General features: G+C 39.4%; 4 protein-coding genes across 15 annotated transcripts in view; 2 read left to right on the forward strand and 2 right to left on the reverse strand.

Annotated features, from left to right (window-relative positions):
* Positions 1-5,042, forward strand: part of tay (tay bridge kinase) — a 30,298-nt gene extending 25,256 nt beyond the window's left edge. For 2 of the 4 annotated variants that reach the window (XM_033486661.2, XM_033486664.2), the window contains exons 9-16: positions 196-431; positions 567-680; positions 761-981; positions 1,140-1,360; positions 1,443-1,607; positions 1,689-1,965; positions 2,053-2,194; positions 2,261-5,042. In XM_033486661.2, the coding sequence (XP_033342552.1) occupies positions 196-431; positions 567-680; positions 761-981; positions 1,140-1,360; positions 1,443-1,607; positions 1,689-1,965; positions 2,053-2,194; positions 2,261-3,284 (2,400 nt within the window). In that variant the 3' untranslated portion in view covers positions 3,285-5,042. The remainder of the gene's footprint in view (positions 1-195; positions 432-566; positions 681-760; positions 982-1,139; positions 1,361-1,442; positions 1,608-1,688; positions 1,966-2,052; positions 2,195-2,260) is intronic. The other 2 variants (XM_033486663.2, XM_033486662.2) reach the window with 2 other exon arrangements.
* Positions 5,043-5,225: 183 nt separating this feature from the next.
* LOC117229846 (uncharacterized) lies at positions 5,226-8,314 on the reverse strand. 5 transcript variants are annotated; one of them, XM_033486690.2, is made up of 7 exons: positions 7,401-7,418; positions 7,253-7,306; positions 7,115-7,160; positions 6,890-7,018; positions 6,361-6,669; positions 6,045-6,292; positions 5,226-5,914 (listed from the first exon to the last, which is right to left on the reverse strand). In XM_033486690.2, coding segments are annotated over exons 3-7 (978 nt in total). In that variant the 5' UTR covers positions 7,117-7,160; positions 7,253-7,306; positions 7,401-7,418; the 3' UTR covers positions 5,226-5,624. The 5 variants fall into 5 exon arrangements, with proteins under 5 accessions (XP_033342581.1, XP_033342582.1, XP_033342584.1 ...); XM_033486691.2 differs by lacking the exons at positions 7,253-7,306; positions 7,401-7,418 and adding an exon at positions 8,211-8,314; XM_033486693.2 differs by lacking the exons at positions 7,253-7,306; positions 7,401-7,418 and adding an exon at positions 8,197-8,215.
* A 677-nt stretch (positions 8,315-8,991) lies between these two features.
* On the forward strand, positions 8,992-12,579 carry LOC117229843 (annexin B11). Of its 3 annotated transcripts, XR_013032750.1 has the most exons (12): positions 8,992-9,208; positions 9,290-9,368; positions 9,474-9,531; positions 9,762-10,310; positions 10,416-10,592; positions 10,663-10,867; positions 10,936-11,088; positions 11,168-11,341; positions 11,416-11,597; positions 11,666-11,754; positions 12,116-12,244; positions 12,362-12,579. XR_013032750.1 is itself a non-coding variant. In XM_033486682.2 (11 exons), the coding sequence occupies exons 3-10, from the start codon at positions 9,514-9,516 to the stop codon at positions 11,714-11,716; spliced, it is 1,509 nt and encodes a 502-aa protein (XP_033342573.2). In that variant the 5' UTR covers positions 8,992-9,208; positions 9,290-9,368; positions 9,474-9,513; the 3' UTR covers positions 11,717-11,754; positions 12,362-12,579. The 3 variants fall into 3 exon arrangements, 2 of the variants coding, with proteins under 2 accessions (XP_033342573.2, XP_076375207.1); XM_033486682.2 differs by lacking the exon at positions 12,116-12,244; XM_076519092.1 differs by lacking the exons at positions 9,762-10,310; positions 12,116-12,244; positions 12,362-12,579 and having other exon boundaries at positions 9,002-9,208; positions 11,666-12,060.
* Positions 12,580-13,857: 1,278 nt separating this feature from the next.
* Zdhhc8 (zinc finger DHHC-type containing 8) lies at positions 13,858-22,083 on the reverse strand. 3 transcript variants are annotated; one of them, XM_033486679.2, is made up of 9 exons: positions 21,733-22,083; positions 21,467-21,588; positions 20,983-21,140; positions 20,747-20,919; positions 20,471-20,665; positions 20,310-20,391; positions 19,483-19,697; positions 19,224-19,418; positions 13,858-16,818 (listed from the first exon to the last, which is right to left on the reverse strand). In XM_033486679.2, the coding sequence occupies exons 1-9, from the start codon at positions 21,822-21,824 to the stop codon at positions 16,119-16,121; spliced, it is 1,932 nt and encodes a 643-aa protein (XP_033342570.1). In that variant the 5' UTR covers positions 21,825-22,083; the 3' UTR covers positions 13,858-16,118. The 3 variants fall into 3 exon arrangements, with proteins under 3 accessions (XP_033342570.1, XP_033342569.1, XP_033342568.1); XM_033486678.2 differs by having other exon boundaries at positions 19,224-19,397; positions 20,247-20,391; positions 21,733-22,081; XM_033486677.2 differs by having other exon boundaries at positions 20,247-20,391; positions 21,733-22,081.
* Between the last annotated feature and the right edge of the window lie 87 nt (positions 22,084-22,170).

Here is a 22,170-nt window from a genome sequence, read left to right on the forward strand (position 1 = left end):
ACGAAGACTTAGGTTGACTTAAGTTCTAATTTTTTAGCAGCCAATTTAAATTCACAGTTATTCATGTTAGGTCTAAAAAATCTATCTTGTCACCTCGGTATATTCCCTTGGTATTTATGGATTTCTGTTGAACTAATGTTATATGCGAAACCTTTTTGAAAAACTAATATCAATATTTTCTATTCTTTTCTCTAGAGAGGTAGTAGAGCTTCCCCGTGTACTAATATAAGTAAACAGCCTGTAGGAAATAATACCACAAACCATAATACTCCCCTGAGCGCTGCCACCACGACATGCGTATCCACGATAACCAACACAGTCACTACGGCGAACACCATTGCTCATAGAGACATGGTAGCCTGTAGCATAACTGGAAGAAACAATAACTCGCCTCGCGGACACAGCCCGAGCCGGGAAAGGGATAGTTACAGGTATAATCTCTTGTAGTTGTATACGGGATAATTAGCTTCAAAGTCTTGATCATATTCTATGACGCACTTTGTATAATCACATAGTTTGCTTTGCATAATATAATGAAGTACTTACAGTGACATTACTTGTTACAGCAGCAACGTGAGTAGCCTAAGTCGAGGTAGCATAACACCAGTGAGTGTGCCAAACACATCTTCTCCAGCGAATTCTAGTCTACCTGCTTACTCCAAGCCACAAGGATGGATTGGGTACGAATACAATTTAGTTCTATCGCACATCGATATATTTATAAAACTGTTATGACTAAATTTCGAATGAAAACTTGCAGCAGCAGCACAACTTCGCAACTTTCCCCGGCAACAGCGACATCAGTTCCAAGACCAACTCCTCCACCGGTACCTTTAGGCATGCACACGTTTCCACCACCAATGTTCGCCGCACCGTTACCACCCCCTGTCTCCAGTTCCAGTCCACATACGTCATTGCCTTCGCTACCACCACCAACGACCAATCCCAATCCGTTCTCGGCAGAGTCGCTCTTTCAAACAAGTAAGTGCACCAACTGCGCTATTTTTCGTAATTAGAACTCCTACTATTTATATATCCGAGTACTCGTTACAACTTAATCACAGGTTCGAGAACCGAATATGCAATAGTAAGAGCCCTAATAGAGATTCTTAACAGAACGAGATATTAACCGAAAATAGGGGTGACTCATGTCGCAGGTCAAGCAGACCTGTTAAGGCGAGAGCTTGATAGCAGGTTTTTGGCATCACAAGATAGAAACGTTGCAGTTGGCAATTTGGGCCCACCACCGTACCTTAGGACAGAGATGCACCACCATCAACATCAACATACTCATGTACATCAGCACACGACACCTTTACTTCCACCAACGGCAGCTACAACCTTGTTTCCACCTCCAATTGTATGTAAAATAACCGATTGGGTTTTCGAATCACTAATAATAAAAATGAATTCGGAAATTTTACTAGCAATTGAATCTTCAGTTTAAGGATATCCCCAAACTGGGAGGAGTTGAGTCACCATTTTTTCGTGGCAATTTAAATCTCTCCGGTTACTCTGGTTTCAACACCGGACTCTTGCATCCAGGTATTGGGCCGCCTTCAACACCCTTCGTTGCACCGAATCATTTAACATCGTTTGCACCGAAGGTACTGTTTATGATCTTTGTGTACTCTACAATCGTGAGCTTCTGTACAAATCACTTGTTCATGTTTGTATCTTTTTTTCAGAAAAGTGGAAAATGGAATGCAATGCATGTGCGTATTGCTTGGGAAATTTATCATCATCAGCAGAAACAACAAGCAGAATCAAAGGCTGGAGGAGTTGTTAGTACCAAAACGGAACTACTTAGACCGCCAGGTCATCTTTATCCAGGAGGGCCAGGAAGTGGTCTGGGAATTGGAGCGCCACCAATGGCACCTCCATTCCCCACAAACATGCCTCCTGCCCATCCTGCACCACCGCCACCACATCCTGGTTTCCTATCTACGCCAGCGTCGCATTTAGGTAAACTATCCTGCTCATTGCTGACACAAAATATTAATAATTTCAAATGAAGAAAATAAAATATACATTACATGAAAATGATTACAGGAACAGGAATGTCGCCATTCGGCAGATATCCGTCAACGTTTGGCGCGCCGAATCCTAATTTTCCAGGTCTTTCTAGCTTCCCTCCTTCAAGAGAAATGCCGCCGTTGGGAGGACTTGGTTCTGTTCACGATCCATGGAGGGGGTATGTTTATAATATTGAAGCGTCTCTTGCATTTTCAACTCTTAATAATGACTATGTAAAATACAGATTGCAACGAGCCTCGACCGGATTTCCGCCGACCACCGTTGCCTGGAGTCTAAAGCCGGAACCTCCAGCGATTGACAGACGAGCCGAACTCGAGGAGCGAGAACGCGAGCGTGAACGGGAACGGGAGCGAGAGCGGGAGCGTGAACGCGAACGAGAGCGCGAACGCGAACGTGAACGTTTGAGACGCGAGAAAGAACGGGAGCGTGAACGGGAACGTGAGGAGCAGCGCGAGCGCGAGCGACGTGAACGCGAAAAGGAAGAAAAGAGGAAACAGCAGGAAGCTGCCGAGAGAGAACGAGAGAGGCGAGATAAGGAGCGTCGCGAAATGGAGAGACGTGAGATGGAGCGAGAAAGATTGTTGCATCAGAATCGGCAACACGTGGTCGTAGGACGAGATAGATCGCCTTTGAGGAACGGGTCAGGACCGATGGATACCGGTGAAGTCCGCGTGAAGGAGGAACCGCGAAGCAAAGACGACGAAGTCGTAATGCTTCCAAGACAACCGGGCCCTGGTCCTGGAGCGCCACCCACACAAGGACCTGGTCCTAGTCCACTGCCTGATGCGAGGTACCATCATCCTCATCCACACTCGTACCTGGCCAGACATCCGCACAGTATGCCAGCGCCCCATTCCATGCCACGAAGCATGCTTCCCGGCTTAGGTGCGCACCCGATGCAGCATTTTCCACCACCGTCAGCACCCACTGGCCAACCTGGAGGTCCTTGGCCTGGCGATCCTTTCAGGGATTACCGCTACGATCCTCTTCAACAGCTACGGTATAACCCATTGATGGCTGCTGCGTATCGGGCAGAGGAAGAAGAAAGAGCCAAGCAACTGTACGGCGGATATCCCCCACCACCTGTAAATTCTCTTAGGAGCAAGGACCCTAGTCCCGGCCCATTGAGTAATCTACACATGCATCATAGAGCCGGCCCTGGGCCTGGAGTACCAACGAGACAATTGGAGCCTGCTCTGATGCACGCGGACATACACAAAAAGGAGGATGCGTCCCAATCCCGATGATACATCCTCCCCGCGTCCTCGACTTCTGCGAGCGAACAACGCGCCAACGGGTCTGCGTTCTGAGCATTTCCATGAAGTCTCTCCGGGCCCTCGGTGCTGATATTTTGCTAAAGGAGAAGAGGCGTTATTTAAAAGAAAATTGTACATAGGTTATATAATATTTATAGTTATCGATGAAAGTGATCGAAGCGAACTGTAATATTGTGAGGATAGGACGTTCGCCGATAGTCTCGTACTCTCGAGAGAAGGGCCGTTTAACGAAGATGCCTTGTTTCGCAATCTGTAGATGGTCTACGGTAACTGCGGATGTACGAAGGAGAGACGGTCATGTCGACAAATGTGGCTGTCCTAGAAGGCATTGATCTCGCGAATGTGTTACAAAGAAAATGACAATGACGATTATATTATTGTGATTCTCTGCAAGTTTCGGGGATCTGACTGTTCATAGCGATATATAGACTTTAATCAATACGAGTAAACTATGCGTACAGTTTAAATAAGGAAAACAAAAAAGGTAACGTGTGTAATATTATAGATATTGTAGAATGCGAGACGATGCTACGTAACAGAAAAAAAAAATAATGAAATCCAAGTTAAGAGGAAAAAAAGTTATGCGGATCTCTTACCATTACTCAAAAGTTATTTAATTATTTATTTATTACGACGTATAAACGAATCTCTGCTAATGACGTACGGATACGATCGTAAAAGAAACACAACAAAGAGATAAATTTCCCTAATTCAATCGATATAATATAAACGAACATTATGTGTGAATTTTCGTTTCACTTTGATGATAGATTTTTCATTTGTACCGTAGCGAATGATAGATGAACCGAGAGGGCAAACAGGTATCACTGGCTTTTGGCAGCACAGGCTTGTTCCCCTGCCCGAACCCCCCCTTTCTCCTAATTCCCCAATCATTTGCATGGAGACTAGAATTGCACTCTGGTGCTTTCCTGTGATATAAAAAAAATATGTAAGATTGTTCAGAAGCATTGCAATTGCTTTTTTCATTGTAATTTGTAAAAAAAAGATAAATGGCATAAATCAAATTTTTTGAACAAATTATATGAACGGGTTTCACTGGAGTTGTTAGTTGAAGAAACAAACATAATTGTATTTACTGGAAAATATGAGATATGCGAGTAAACAAATGCATAAGCAGTTTGTCCGTGCCAAAGTGCTTAAATCAAAAATCACATTTACAGCAACGTAGAAAAATTGCAATCAACAATTTGTTTTTCATTTTATCAAAAGAAAACTGAGAACAGTTTTGCATTCTTGTTTATTGTCCTCTCAATTGTCAGCCATATGTAGTATATTTGTATATGTATATACTATATATTTATACATATATACATATACATCGTTATGTTACCAGAGAGCCAATTCGAGATCTCTCACGAAAGGAAATGAAAACTATGGAAAAGTAAACCATATTCGTGCCATGGACCAGGTCAGAATTCGAGAAATCCTGGTACCTCGACAAAAATACTTATGTCAAGCGATCAGGCTCTTGAACTTTGTTTCGTTTATACTGTAAAGTCACTATACAAGTGTATATTATTATATAATTAATGACCATACGCAATTTAAAAATTGTAGATATTTTTCATCGATGCAAATAATTGCAATGTGATGCAATGATTCTGTTCTTGTAGATATCGCGAACTATAAAAGAGGATTTTGTGTGAATAGGTTTTTTCTAAAATTGATTCTTTGTAAAAGGGTCTAATAATCATAGTTTCTATCAAACCTGTCTGTTCTAGTACTTTTCACCAGTCTAAAACATTGAACGATTCATAAAGACCTCAGAAAAGAAGCCTGCGACAAGTACGCCATGTAGTACAAAGAACATGTTCTCATCTTTATACCGTTCTGAAACTGTGCCTATTGTATCACGTGCTCAAGTAGTAAATAATTCTTTCTTCTGAAGTCTTCATGTATTATAAGTATCATTTAATACTATAAAGGGACACAATATTTAAGTGTTTACACATACATTTCTTTCTTTCATTCTGTTTTGACGCCACAACGTCATTCAGGTACCAATCAATTGTAATAACATTTTGACACGTGTGTGAAATTCGTATATTTGAAAAGCAGTATTTGTGGATCGCGAACGGCGATTTAGTGTTCGATAAAGGTGAGTTGCCGGTAAACACAGTCATGAACAGAGTCCTATTGTTTACAGTGCGTACACTTCTTCCCTGTCAAATATGTTCGAATTGAATCGGTAAAAATTGGTTTCCTTAATATATTAAGATGATCAACCAGAATGAACTGCGGTCGATCAAATTCAGTTCTTGCATAATATATACAAAAAAACAAAAGTTGCTATAGAGTGCTGCTGGAGCTTGATGTCGTGTAGCGACGATGTCTGTGCCGTGGATTGTTCGGTGGACTTCGTGACCGGGTTCTTGGCCTACGTCTCGGTGGTCTTGGACTCCTACGACGATTGATAGGTGGTGAACGTCTCCGATAGCGCGGGGGAGTGTTCCTACCGCCGCCACCCCATCGTGGAGGTGCTCTTCTGCCCATCAATGGCGACATCCTCCGCATGGGCAGTGGTCGTGGCTTTGGTAATAATACTGGAGCTGCAGTAATCTCTTGGCCATCTATTTGTCCTGTACAATTCGAGTAGAGCATATAATTGAAGTTTATTCGAAAGGAAGAGTATAGTATTTACATATCGCAGCTGGATAATTAATTACATAGAATATAATGTCAACCTTGGCAACGTATTTCTATACTTACCACCATCCATATGTTTCATTGCATTCTCTGCTTCATCTGCTGTTTCAAATTTCACATAAGCGAAACCTCGGCCTTGATTAGGATGAAGCTTATCCATAGCGAAGTCGACCATTTTTATCTGACCGTATGTTGAGAAAATTTCCATAATGTGTTCTTTAGTGACATTGCGTGTTAAATGTCCAATGTGTATTTTTGTTGGTCTAGGAATGGGCGATCTTTCTCTGCGTTTTCTACGTGGCGAGGGGGACCTACGAGATAAACGAATATTAAGGTTAATGTTACAATATTATATTATCATTAGAATCGATGCATTTACCTTGAACGTCCTTTGGGTTTAGGTTTGTCGATCACAGAATTACTGCTCTTCTTCTTGTCCTTTTCTCTATCCCTGTCCCTATCTCTATCCCTGTCTCTTTCTCTATCTCTTTCCTTCTCCCTTTCTTTTTCTTTATTATCATGTCTACGAGAGGCATCAACACTTTTACTTCGACTTCGCTTCCTTCCCCTGTCTCTGGAGCTTCCGGATGAACTTCCAGAGCTACTCGAACTGGTACTAGAACTAGAACTTGATCTCGAACTGCTTCCACTACTTGTAGACGACGATCCTGAGCTACTATCTGAAGAACTATTAAACAGAAGCAATTACAGAAATTAGATAAAGTCGAAGTAATTTTTTTAATAAAAGGACAACTGGGAAGTTAAGATTTATAATACTCATTATTCTGTCAATCTTCTTGTATTACATAGCTTCCTATGATATAAAATGCTACTCTTCGGTAGACATGGTCTACATCAGTCACACCTGGTGTAATTGTTTACACTTGAAAAAATTTCTATTATCTTACCTACTACCGCTGCTAGATGTGGAAGCAGCACGCTTCTTTCTTTCCCTTTCTTTGCCCCTTTCCCTCTTGTTCTCTTTGTCCGTAGCTTCAGAGTCGCTTTTACCCGTGCTATCTTTCCGACTGCGTGCCCTACACGAACACATGAAAACACCCGGCAACAACAAGGTTACGATAGTATCACAAGAATGGTCACCGGATAATGTTCAAATAATTTTTATTACTTACATCGCAGAATGGTACGAATCTCGTGGTCGTAGGCGTGGTTTTCACTCTGTAAATGAAAGAAAACTTGGTTGAACGCTGACTAAACACCATTAATGGCGGACAATGCCGCTAGAATATCGCTGCTTTTCCAAAAGGCACCTTGGCGAGATAGGCTTCCTATATAACGTTCTCGCATGCAGGCAACATACAACACTGATAATCAGAATTTTTTATTTCATTATTGAAGCCATTATGGGATAATAAACATACGAAGCTTATGAGGGAAACGAAACAAAATTATGTATACCAATAAAATAACACGGCGCTCGCATCGCTATTCCCGCCGGGTACACCATGCAAGTGTACATACATCTCGTGTACATATTTGAGGCAATACATTAAAAATTTGCTGATAGTATTAAACATAGTGATTACATGAATTCCATAAATAATTGGCAAGCAATTGGTATCTTTTTTCTGTTTGGGCTATAAATTTATTTGAAAAACGGTAAAACTACATATTCGTTATCAAACTTTCCAGCTGCACAAAAGTTGTCCAACGCAAATCCTTCCAATAGGAAATCGGTACTCGGTTCAAGTGTACATAGCTACCTATACGCGATCTGTACACTGCTTATCACAATACGTAATTATCTATCACCCGTGTGAATCTGGCTCACTATATTAACCAATATTAATGAAATTGCTCACCAAATTAGTTTTAATTGCTCAATTATCCTTTTCGAGAAATAACCAAAAAAATATTGAGAAGCCTAGTGACTTTTATGAGAGGCTGGAGTCTTTTAAAAATACGAAAATTCTCAAATAATACATGAAACGTGCTGTATGACCTACCAAAGAATTGCTTTTTTCATCCAATTGCTTATCCTTTCACGGGCTACAATTTTATCAATAGTCAAATATATAAGGAACTAGGAGCACGTGCCATTCATGGCTGCCAAATATTAATTGGCATAAATACTCGTCAAATTGTTCTAACTCAATGTGCGATGGCTTAAACAATTGCTCTTTAATTGCCCATCGTTGATTTCGCGAGAGATTGAAGAATTGCTCTTTTTTAATGATTATTGTTCTATAATTACTTTTAACTGCTTACTTCCACTTTTCGAGAAACTGCCTAAAAACCATCACGCGGTCTCGATTCCCTGAAGTCCGGCCAACGATACAAGCGAAGTTAGTCGAAAGTATAAACCCGTTATCAGGTGAGCTCGACTATTGGTAAATTTTTGGGCACTGTTTTGACCGCCATCTGAATTAGCTGGAAACTTGGACGAACTAAAATTCAATATGGCGATTTAAAAGCGGTAATTGAAATTCTGTATTCTAAAAATGTACTTAATATACTATAACACAGGGGGAGGGAAAATAATTAAAGTTAAAAATTAATATGGGAACAAATTTTTTATTTTCTAGTTTATTATTTTCTAGTTCTGCTACGTTGTCGATGATGAGATGGATCAATCTAAAACAAAAATGTATGTACTTTTAAATACTATTATAAAGATATAAAAGCCTGTGGGAAATAAAAATAAGTATGGTTTATTGTGTGTGTGTGTGTGTGTGTGTGCTTATGTCCGGTATATTTTCGCTGCGGTTCACTGATTCGTTTGCGGTCAGCTTGGCTTAGCTTAGAATGGCGGGAATGACGTTGCGTCGGCACATTGTCTACCACAGTCTACCAAATGCAGATACGAGTGGGCAGCTATACAGAATTTTAGTTCGCCTAAGTTTACTAGCTTAGATGGCAGTGAAAAAAGTGTCCCCGATTTTCCCTACAGAGTTGACGCCCCCTGGTGTTACGTTTCTTTATGTTGTCAGCAGATTTCATTTCACGATCATTCACACTCCCGACTAGGAAAAGGATCTGTTTGGTAAACTTACAGGTTGAAACGTCAGCACTTTTTGACCGTAGATTGTGACGTCAGTAACCGGTTGTTAACCGATGCTTAACAATTACATGGTTTTTTTGTTCTCCCACTACGGCGAAATGTGCGTCACATCATAGACCACTGTCTTCCTTTAAATACAGTCACACATATGTCATTAATATAAACGGAACCAATATCTATATAATAGAATTCTGTGAAAGCTTAGGTAAGTTCTAAATCTTAATCATAAGGATTGCAGATATGGTATAAATGTATAAAGCTTTGTAAACTACGTTTTGTTTGGCAGTGTTTCGTAACAAGTGTGCAAATTTACAACAGGGGCGTCGCTTCCTTCCTTGACTTTATTGTTTCAACTTTATTCGAAGGTATGTTGTTGTAATTACTTTATTACGATACGTTTCTATCAATTCGTAGCCAACTAACAGATGGTATTCTGTGACTAACTGGAAAAATTTTCTTTTTAATTGCAGAATATTCTGTCTCAAGAATTTTCTTGATTAAAATAGAAAAATGAGTTACGGGTATCAAGTAAGTATAATTCATTTTTTACATAGATTGATTATTGAAATACTTTAAAGTGTTTGACTCTGTGAGAAAACATTGTTTATCCTATAATTTCTATAAACTGTTGATTTATACTAATAGTAGTGCCATTATAAATTCTAATAAAATATAGTAAAGCACTGTTGCAATTTATTAAAAGATATAATCTGCAAGGATTGGAACTTACTATTTTAATTTACAACTTAATATCAAAGGGACCACCGATTCAGTTTCCTGGACAACCGCCAACATCGTTCGGAGCTCCGCCAGGTACACCCTCTGCTCCTGGTGCTATGCCTTATCCCCAAACTGGCAACATAGGTTTCCCTAACGCTCCTCCTATGTCCTTTGGAATGCCAATGCCTTATGCTCCTTATGAATGCTCTACTACAACCCAGTCAAATCAACCTATGCCTGGACAATGTCCTCCTCTACCACCCAGAGGACCTTCGATGCCTATGCCTCAGTCTGTCCCTTATCCGACACAGCAAGCACATACAATATATACCAGCCACATCTCTCCATCCTCGCATCAACCAAACTATAATATATATCCAAGTCTCCAGCGTGCACCTGAGGCAAGAGAAGCTTTCAATAGCCCTTCCCCTTATCCTTCTGCTCCTAACGTTTCTGCGAACAATGCAAGCTTCTATCCAGGCGGAAGTTATTCCGGGGGGCAGGCTACTTATTCTCTATATGGAGGCAAACCTGCTTCTCCTCAACATTCACGCCCAGCCCCCCGAAGAGATCAATTTACGCCCAAGGTGAGGCAGAGGAGATACAATTGAGAAACATCGCTACTTGATTTGAGATTATTCTGGTAACAGAAAAGTGATTTCTAAATTGTTATTTGTTTATTTGTGTTGCAGTTATCTCCCACTGTTGTGCCCTGCAATGATTTCGATCCAAGGGCTGATGCGGAAGCTTTGAGGAAGGCTATGAAGGGATTTGGGACCGATGAGAAGACCATCATTAGTATATTAACTAATCGCATTAATTTGCAGCGTCAAGAGATCGCTGTACAATTCAAAACCTTATATGGAAAGGTGAGAACATGAGGTTTTTACCAACTTTTGAAGAATATCAATAATGTAATAATATATACTTTTCGAATAGGATCTTCTCAAGGATTTGAAGTCCGAGTTATCAGGCAATTTTGAAAAATTAATTCTCGCTATGATGATGCCGCTGCCACAATACTACGCAAAGAATTTACATGACGCAATGGCCGGTGTTGGTACGGACGAGTGCGTGCTTATCGAGGTTCTTTGTACCATGTCCAATCATGAGATTCGTGTTATTAAACAGGCTTACGAATTAAGTGAGTTCTGCACGCGATAGAATTACTTGTATTAGTGTCACGCATTCTTAAACCGGGAATCTTTTCAGTGTACGGGAGATCGTTGGAAGATGATCTGAGAGATGATACATCCGGAAACTTCAAACGTTTAATGGTATCACTATGTTGTGCTAACAGAGATGAGTCATTCGATGTGGATCCCGGTGCCGCAATAGAAGATGCCAAAGAATTACTCAGAGCTGGTAATTATTTCCTAATACAGTTTGGGGCTTACCCAAGTTCACTAATAAGCTGAAATTATCATGTTCATTTTGTTCTTAGGTGAACTACAATTTGGTACCGATGAGTCAACGTTCAACGCCATTCTCGTTCAGAGAAACGTACCACAATTGAGACAAATATTCCAAGAATACGATAACATAACTGGACACACTATTGAAACTGCTATCGAAAATGAATTTTCTGGCGACATTAAGAAGGGCTTACTTGCTATTGGTAAGTGTTTTTTTCGTGATGTATAAAAAATTCTATGAAGAAATTTTGTTAACAGCAATTTTATTTTGCAACAGTAAAATGCGTAAAGAATCGACCTGGCTTCTTTGCTGAACAATTATATAAGAGTTTGAAGGGCATCGGCACCGACGATGACCATTTGATCAGATTGGTCGTCACTCGTAGCGAAGTGGATATGGGCGAGATCAAACAAGCCTTCGTGCAACAGTATACTGAAACACTGGAAGACTATATCAAAGTTAGTATATTAAAAGTAAAATTTAAAAAGCAGTGAGAGCATGCATTAACATTCATAATTTTTTATAGGGTGACTGTTCAGGCCACTACAAGAAATGCCTTTTGGCCCTAGTATCTTAAATAAACTGCGTCAACAATGGATTAAACAAATGGTCAAGGTATACCTAATTGTTAAATATTCGATAAGATACATTCGTGTCTACTACTTCGTTTTATTCATGAATATTAATGTCGTGAGCATTTCATGTTGAAACGTTTTTATGAATATAAGGTTCCTATATGCATAAAATATTTTATTGCCAATGTTTACACATAATGAATCTCACAAGCTTTCATGTACCTTGAGAGAAACTTCAATTATTATACCAGTTATATAAATCTGAATTCTATTTTATAAATGCTTATATACATATGTACCTAAACAAATGATGAGAATAAAGTATAAGAAAACTCTCACGAAAAAACACTGCAATATTGGTTTCTATTTCAATGCTAATGTTTTTTGTCGCTTCCAATAAGAATCCATTGGAATGACAGTATTGTCTCTTGGGCGGTGCAGCGCCAATTAATCCAGTGGCAAAATGCTCAAACTGTTGGGCAACATGACCGACAGAATAAATTACACCAATCATAATAGCGCCTCTTACGGTAAAGTTCTGAAATTAGTAGACAAAATTACCAACGCTTTACAGACCCCTAAACCCTAAAATTAAAATTATATTTTACAACGAAATAAAAATTAATTTAACACTGATATTTTTTTAGGTTTGGGAGATTCAAATGAAAGTCGAGAGAGTACGTTTTATGTTCGATACAATACAATTGCAAAGAAAACTGGATGTCATAATAAAAAACATGAAGATACTGAGGTTTCATATTTTACGAGTTTTATTTCTGTAGATTGCTGTAGCGATACTTAAGTATCGTAATGTATATGTATGTACATTTAAGTGATAATAATCAGCAATATTTATGTACAAGTACATCGAATTATAAACACTAAACATTCGTCACACCTTACAGATAATTTCTCTAAATCAATTCGTTTGAATGTTGCAACTGTCCTTTGTTTCTTTGTATTTTTTTTTTATGGTCAATGTGTCGTTTCCTTCGTCGAATGTGATCGAAGTGAAATATATAAAATCATGTTTCCTTTGTTTTGGCACAGCTTGTCACGAGAAAGAAAATAGAATACACGCAACTGAGAAGAAAAGAGCGTTGGAAGAAACATTTCTAATGATCGCAGTACAAGTCTTTTCTTTTTTATCAAACGTATTTGTCTATTACTACTCCGAAATAGAAGCTTCCATCCTATTCGCGGAAAATATTTGATGTTCGATAAAGCTTTTTTCATCTAAACAACATATGTACTGTTTAATCATAATGATAATTAATTAATGATAAAATAGTAATGATAACGAGATTTCGATTATCGACACGTCGTCGAGTAAGATGGCGCGCAATTGTTGTTTCTTTCAAGTTGATTTCGCGTAATTATTCATTAAATCTGCATAGGTTGGTATTATTGGTCTCGCATACAAATACATAATACAGAAACCGACATGCAATTAGTTTTTTCATTTTTAAAAGCGGGGTATATTACAAACTTAACAATAGCGGTAGATACACCAATAAATTTATGCAATGCGTATATTACAAAACTGTTTCTTTCCTTTTTTTCATTGTTTTTTTTCACTTTCTCCATTTTTTAACAAAGTTGGTTCTGTCCATGAATCTGTATTGTATCTCTTTGTTACAGAGGCGTGTAAATTATTAGTTCAATACGCTCTTTTCATTGTTGTTCGGTTGTCTATAGAAAAAAAAGTAATTATCCTGTACTAATTTACATTTTGGATGTTTCTATCGTCACAGATTAAGCTACGATTAAACTAATATACAAACAATGTAAACGGATGATTTTTCGTAAAATTAATCGTATTAAAGTTTTTTGTTTAAATTTTTTTTTAATTCGCGTCTAATAATTTGTACACCTCTGCATCGTTGAATCGGTTACTCGCGGTTGCTGCTGCATACATTCTGACACGCTGGCCTGTTTAAATGTTTCTCGTTTTATTTGTTTTCATTCTAATACTCTAAGAATTCTCTTGTTATACATCCATTACGTGCATTCGCTTTCCTATTCGCATTGACACACCTCCGTTTTCAAAATTCTATACCATTTGTTTGTTACTCGTAAAAATCAAGTCGATGGTATTAGTGGTCACATCAATAAAATCATTGTCCATAACAAACAAGTGAAATCATTATAAAGTCTTATATTTATTATTTACGTATAAATATTGTTAAATATGTATATTAAAAATTTGCTACACATTCCACGATTATTTTACATAGAATTCGTTATCTCTATCCTGGTAATGACTTAAATCGATTAAGTAACGTTCTTTTTCTTTCTTTCTTTTTTTTCCATTTCATCGGTTGTTTTTATTAAATTGCACACGAACTCTCTCGCATCAACGAAAATAGGAAACTATATTTGGAGCGAGGCTCGATCCTGATCTTTATCGTTCTGACCTTTCCCTTTAAAGAATAGTAATCATAATAACGGTAGCAATAGTAGTAAGAATAATAATAGAACACAGCGTCGACCAGGCTCGAGCCTCGAAAAATGCACGCAATAATAATCCCTATGTCCTTTGTTACAAGTTCAAAAAGTCATGCGTTCGACAAAGAGCAATGAAACGAAAGAGGAATGGCAATCGACGCTGCGCTTCTAGAAATTGAGTCACGACGTCATGGTATAAAAATCTAAACTGACCTTACTGTGTACTATAAAATAGAATCGTTTTTCCCTTTTTCCGACAAGCGGGCTCCGAGAAACTGGTTCTCGCCGCTTGTAAGATTACATGTAATGTCTAACGCGTTCGGGTTTACTTTCGTTGACGGTTTCGTGACTCGATTATCCTCGATCGTCAATCGGTCCGAACGCCTATCCGCGCGTTATCCACCCCTTTCAAGGGGGTATCAATGAACACGTTGCGTTTCTTGCGCATCTAATGCTTCGTCGATCTCTAACAACGACCAAAAAAAAAAAGAAAAAAATAATATCGTTAATAACGTGACACGACAGTCTTGCGCCGACAACAGACTTCTTATGCTCAAATCAGACCTAATACAGTCCCTGTGTCAATAGCTCCCAATGGAAAATAGAATTCAACAGCGATACCCCTGTTCCCCGAAGACTATCGTTTACAATTCCGTATTAGGATACATTCAGATATACAAAGCTCCTCGATCGAGATATTACAAGCAATTTCAGCGTATACCGTGATGAGATTGTATTTCGTATTCACTCTCGGTTCAATGAATTTTTGTAACTTCATCGTCTAATCATGAAATCTGAACAATATTACCATTAGAAAAAACTTGTAACACTTCGAGGGAGAGAGATAGAGTTAGAGAGTTAGAGAGAGAGAGAGAGAGAGAGAAGCCGTATATCATTGTCTATATCAATGACGACTCGTGCAACAGTCATTGTTTGTGTTCCTTCGGAAAAAGAACGATCGGTATCGCACCACATGACCTCAACAAAGTATACATACATATATATATATAATATATATATATGGTGGCTCATTATTTGGACCGGAAGAACTTAACTAATACCACGGCCGGGTTTGTAATATAGCTTCGACGTGTTTTAGCTGCATCGACATGTTAAAAAATATTTATTGCGGCTGGAACGAATATAGTGACGGAACAAAACTCTTGAGCGTCGTACGTCGATGGCTAAGCAAACCGTATTCAGGGCGTTAATGCTTGGATCTGAGCACTGTAAGTCTACCTAATCTAGAGTTTTGCATCTAATCAGAGTTCATCAATCATCTGTAGGCAAGAGACCGCTTCTACGCAGCGAAAAACACATTTTGGTGGTCGTTACCAAACAAGATTATGGCCACGGATGAGGTATAAGATAGATTTAACACCCAACATGTTCTCAGATCTCATTCGACAATTTCATCTTGGTTATATAATACAACGGGGGATTAAACGTAATACAATTAATATATTGTGAATTTGATTAAAAACAACATAAACAATACGATTACCTTATTTTTAGTTCAATATGCATATCGTCTTTATGTGATTACGAATCATTTGAAATTTCGTTGTATACATTCAAGACCACTCTCTCCGGTAGAAATTGAATGTATATCCTAGCGTTACAAAGTCATCGTTTTCAAATACAAAGAGTGCAAGACTTTTTGCTTTATATACTCGTGGGGGGATCAGTTCTTCAGAGTATTCACGACACGAGAATTCTCGCAGAATGTTAGGTCTATCCTACGCCTTCGCGTTCACTTTAACAGGCCACTTGGGTCTCAAAGGAGAGGGGTCACTATACTTGTTCCATCGGCAACAAAATTCAGACGGATATCTCATAAGCGGCGTATGCTGCCGCTGTTCTGTCCTCTTTGGAACGAGAGACGCTAAGTGTCGGCAAACGATCGGGTACCATCTCCGTCCAGCCGCAGGATGGTGCGGAGACGTTGAAGCTGGGCTATACGGATATCTCATAGTTCATGTCGTAGACACTAGCTCGATCGTTGGTGGGCGTGGTGGGACGTTGAGATCGGTTGTCGTTCGGCGCGGACACCATCTCCATGGAATTGGTCATTTCAAGAGCTCGAACGAAAGACATCGGTCTGCGGCGTGTGTCGCCTGACGTGGGCGTGGTGGGCGTCACCATAGCGGCTTTCCGTTTGACTTGGGGCGATTGATGAGGTGGGAAGACCGGTACGCCGCCCCTGATCGCCGGATGATACGCCGATCTTGGTGCGTTCGCGTACAACTGTTGCGTGGGACTGGTTGGATTCGATCTGTAGTAATCGTAAGAAGGTGGCGGTCTCTGCGAGGGCGACTGGTGTGTCGTCGTTGTGTTCTGCGTCCCCGGTGGTGCCGGATAGCTGCCCGGAGAATTGTCCTTCCACATATAGACGCCGCGCTGTGGGGAACCAGCCAGCTCCCGGATGTTGTCCACGGTGTTGTTCGTCCAGGAGTACGAGTGGTCACCGCCGCCCTGGCGCACCAGCTCGCTTTCCGACAGGAAACGTCGTTGAGGACTGTAACCGGTCACCACGGTGCCGCTAGCCCCGGCAGCACCGGCATTGTTCCCCTGCTGCACATCGTAATACGTTGATGCGTCGTTTACTCCTATAAAATCTGGCCGACGAACCTGCGTCGGCGTACCCGGGTTCGATCTGCAACAAAGACATGTCGCATTGGCTTCCATCAACCTCGACTAACAACAGATCAGCTTCGATTCTTTGACTGTGTTGATACTCGAACACATGGTAGCACCTCTTAACTTGCACGCCACTCGGAGTACCAAATAAGACAAGTATACTCGACTTTCTTTTCTTGACGTTTCATCGAATTTTTTCACCTTATAATATCATAATATTTATATTGTCACATAGTTGTAATAACATAACATGACATAGAAGACACGAGTCCATCTGTCTTGTGGTCTTAGGTTTATGTAATGTCCGCAGTCAATAATTTGATCCTTTATTTTCCAAGTTCGAGATTAACCCAGGGTCATAGTATTTTGGAAGCGCGCAAGTTTAGAGGTATTATTTGAACTGACAAATACGGTACAATTAACCAACATGAGAATAAAAAAGAAATATTTATATATATTTATATATATATAAATATTTGTGTGTGTGTATACAACATGTTCTATTTGAAGTATCACACTCAATTATCTCCTAAACTATAGTTCGTTTCAAAAAATGTGTCAAATGAACCTTACCCTGTTTCGAAGGAGACAGCCTGTAACGGTCACAAATTTTTGCTGGGTGGACGTGTTTCCGAGATTTAAAAATGACCCTGTTTTTTTTTTAATGGAACTGTGTATTTTTTTATGTCAGCAGATAGTGCATTTCAAGGTCAATTCATTAACACGAATACGTTGATCTTTGAAGGTCGTCCAAGGTCATTTAATGTTATTTAAAGTTTACTTGTTTTTAGTATGAGTCTCGTTATATTTACATACGCAACGATAAAATACTGAAATAAGATGGAATTTTTCGAACGTTTAATGAAGATTTAAAAAATGTAAAATGAACTTGAACGATCTTCAAAGACCAAAGTACTTAGGTCAATGACATGACCCTGAAATGTACAATCCGTTAACTTAAAAAAATATATACAGAGCCATTAAAAGAAATGAAGTTACTTTGAAATCTCAGAAGCACGTTCACCCAGCAAAAATTTGTGACCATTCTAGGATGTCTCCTTCGAAGCAAGGTAAGTTCCGTTGAACACATTTTTTGCAATAAACTGTAGTTCAGGAGATAATCAAATGCGTTACTTCAAATGGGATATCCTGTATATGCGAGTGCTTGAGCATTGTAGCCATACAAATACGGCTATGGCAATACATACAGAGAAGAGATAGATAGCTAAAGATAAAGAAAGACAGAGAGAAAGAGAGAGAGAGATAGAGAACAGCGCAACATTCCTGTTATAAAATTAGCATCTATCCAAGAAAACGTAAAAAGGTATATATAATATAGCGAAAACCTAGCAAATATACATTATTAACGTAGAGACGTTTATACTTGCGTGTTGTTCGACTGATATATGTGAATATACATATATACAAATGTGTATACAGATGTATATATACATATATAGATTCGAGTCATGTATACTTCTCTCTTAAAGGATATATGTAGATACGTATATATATATATGTAATATATGCAAGAAAGCATAACTTGAAACTACGATATGTCCTCGTAGGATGAAGTTCGTGTTTACCTGCAGTAGGTTGCAACATGATGGTAGAAAGCAGCTCCTTGCAGTTACCACCCCCTGCAGTGGGACACAAACTTATCTATATACCATATATCTTGTAATATATACATGCAGAGAAACTAATTCTCTACGATATTAAACATGATCTACGGTCGCGTAATACGGTTCCATGTTTTTCCTTTGTCTCTTTTTTGCCTTGTTTTGTTTCATTGTTTTCTCTATCGCACACGATCCTTCGTCATTCAGAAGGCGAGATATATACATATATAAATGTATATATATATAGTGGTGAGAGTTATAGGAAGAAAAGAATAAGAGCAAGAGCGAGGTGTTCGCATAAGTGAGGGAGTACAGGTAATCTGAAGTAAAACAGGCTTCACATCATATCGAGAGGTAGCAAACAGGAACATCGAATAAAAGAAACCAATATATATATATATTCACTCATTGTAATTGATATAGCGTGCTCGACAAATGCAATGGAACTATTTACTAGTGTGGCGCTTCCCTCTTGTTCTCTACAGATAAATAGAAACAATATTCTGTGCAACGTGAAAATGCCGCGAGGTACAATTACGAAAAGTTAAAAAAAAAAAAAGTGAGTAAAAAAAATAGTACATCTAGAAGATCAATATCCCAAAAACAACGTGTCTCAAGTCTTCACGAGTATATAACGGAGTATTTGATTATCTTTCCTTACTTTCTCAATTGTACAAGTTACTAGATTGCTTGCAGAATTTTTCTCAAGATATATATATATATAATTCAAGTTCATTATGTCCGTTATAATTTTGTCTATTTGTTCTCCGATTAGGCGGCTAAGGGCGTGATAGTATACCTGCGCATAGGACTGGAAATAGCAAGAGGAGTCGGTACTCCGATAGCTTTAATCCGTTGTGTTGTTGGACTAGCACCACCCTGACCTTGACCTCTCTGAGAAGCTGTGGCAGGCGATCCGCTAGCTTCCGGTGACAATGGATCGGGCGTGTGGCTTCGAGAGCCATTTATTCCCCTATAGGTATTGACAACGTACCTTATGTGTATTAGAAAAAAAATTAGCAAACGCTTTTACCATTTGCTGCCTTGGTTTGTGTTACCTTGGCCTTGGATGGGGGCTGCCTCCAGTGTATTGCATTGGATGGCGATGTTGCATTGGCGGAGGATGCCTGGGAGACTCGCTGTTCTCCACAGGTGGCAGGAAGAAATTGCTTTTAGAACCGTGTCTTTGTAGTGGAGGAGTAGGCTCGCAATCCGCTGATTGAGATGCAGTTGGTTCCATATCTGTGTCCGACCCATCTCGTCCAGGGGACAACTGGAACCGATAAGACACACCGGCTTACTCTTACAGTACAGATGCGAACGTTCGTTATCGAATCGTTGGATTACATTTTTTGTACAGAATGCACGTCGGTCAAGGATACTGACTGAATTAATCGGGATAGGTAAGGAACGGAAGACTGACCGGCGAACACAGCTTTCCATCTTCATGAACGAGGTATTACAGATAGGAAGAATCGTTGCTTGATATTGTACTCTAAATAAATCAAGTTGTAAAATTAATAAACGGTGCATGGTAACTAGAAAACTCGTGCAAGAAATACTTTCAAAGTGCACCAAATGTGCAAACTCGCAATTCACACTGTATAGTCTATGAAAGCTTTAAAGCACTGGAAAGGTAGCGTAGCACAGAGTTTAGAGTTTCTTTCAAAGCCAAGTGAATTGCATAGCCACACACTGCTGGTAAATGTACATTGAAGAAGCATTGAAACTTCATGCTAGAGAAGATGTTATTATTTACAGTTGTTAAGTCTTCTCGTACATAGTTATCAGAAGTGTGAAGCGATGTTGCACTAGCTCTTACCTTATTGTAAGCATTTGAACTGGCATTTCTAACACCATTGCTGCTATCCATGTAGGTTTTTACCTGGTTCTCACTGCCTATAGTCGATATCTCAGATGTGCAAGCTCCGCGTCGTTTTCCTAAATACTTTTCTGGCTTAAGTAAACTAGAACACCACAGGATAAATTGATTATTCATTTTATCTACTTACATTTATGAATCATAATTAATTGTTGATACGTTACCTGGGATATTGTGGTCCAAATTGCGTGTAACAGCAATTGTGTAGACATCCACGGGAAAAGGGATTGTAGCCTCCGTCAAATTTACCCGTTACCTGTTCATTTGTCGTACGTCCTCTGGAAACAAGTACTACGTGAAAACAAGTCAGCCCAAAGATTGGAATGAATAAGAGCACAACCACTCCCATAAGTACAAATCTATAATATGCTTAAGGATCATAAGATGCAAAAACATGTCTTCGTGAGAGAACTAATATTTGAGTAGCAAAACAAGGATACGCGACAATTGTGTCTACTTCGCCCAGCTGTTGTTTCCCCTCTAATACGAAATGCAGGCAGAGTCCAAATATACTGAGCATGTGAAAACTGAGTGACAAAAGAAAGAAAAAAAAGTATCTGTAGTTTCTCCTTCCGATGCAGTTGTTCAACCATGGACAATGATGATCGAATGTCTGAAAAGGTTAAGAGTCAATGAAATATCCATTTTAACATCTATTTTAGTATTTCTTACAAACCTCGATACACTGGTTGCAAACACTGCAATGAGAACAACGGGGAGGCCTATAGAACTTGCAGGTGAGGCACCATTTCATGCGTATTGTGATACCGTTGATTTCTACGCTTTTGTATAATGGTGCACTAAATTCATCCTCTTTATCTTCGTCAGGAGATGCTTCAAAAGAAAAATCATACATATTAACCAACCAATCATTCTTAGCAATCTTTTCTTGTAACATTCCCTGTAAAACACACACTGCAGTTATAAATTTGAAACTTTTATTACTTCCATAACTAGACATGTAAGATTGATCAACAAATACAAATAAATACAAATAAATAAAAAGCATAGATCAGACGTATACGAAAGAACTTGAATTAATTCTGATCAGGTTTCTAATACCTCGGTGCTAAAAAGATTTCGGTTACAGAGGTTCGACAGAGTTATTGTTCGTTCGCAACAAACTTACAACTGCACTACATCTTATCGAGTTAAAGTACCTTTCGGTATAACACCAGGGTCCATGAAGGTGGCTAGCGTGAAATTGGCCAGCACGATGAAGGCCAGCACTCCCTGAAGGGCAGGTACCCATGTCCCCCATCGGAACACATAATACTGGCATCTGTAAAACCCAAGTGTAATTGACAAGAACAAAAGTCATGTATATCAACAGAGACCGCAGAGAAATTTGTCGTATGAAAACAGGATAGCAAACCGTTGCGGCCTCTCACGAGAGGACTACGGACGTGTGGTGCAAGAGACTTACGGGAAACAGAAGAATAATGTGGTGGTGCTGAGTAGAACTGTCCAAGCGCAAGTAGCTGGTAGAAACTTCGCCCTCACACCGCATATCGGCATTCTGCACACTCCACTTTGTGGTCGACGATTAACGAATTATTAATGGGTGAGATTTCTGCTAGCAGAAAACATGGCCGCGTCCATCAGCACTGCTTATTTGCGAGTCCCGCGGTCCGTAGTTAGCACAGACTTCCATTCTTGACACGCTCGAACATCCGTAGCATCTTGATAATCGGTCTTCGTCTATTAAGCGCGCGTCACTCCGGCAAAAACATCCGTAACGTGATTAATGTTTAAACGCTTCAGCACGTACGATCCGCGAACACACTACCTTGCTGACATACATATATATGCATACCAATGTATACATAACGTATACGTCTGTCTCGCTTCCTATCCTTTTCTC

This window comes from Megalopta genalis, chromosome 2 (genome assembly GCF_051020955.1).
Source record: "Megalopta genalis isolate 19385.01 chromosome 2, iyMegGena1_principal, whole genome shotgun sequence".
Taxonomy (NCBI): domain Eukaryota; kingdom Metazoa; phylum Arthropoda; class Insecta; order Hymenoptera; family Halictidae; genus Megalopta; species Megalopta genalis.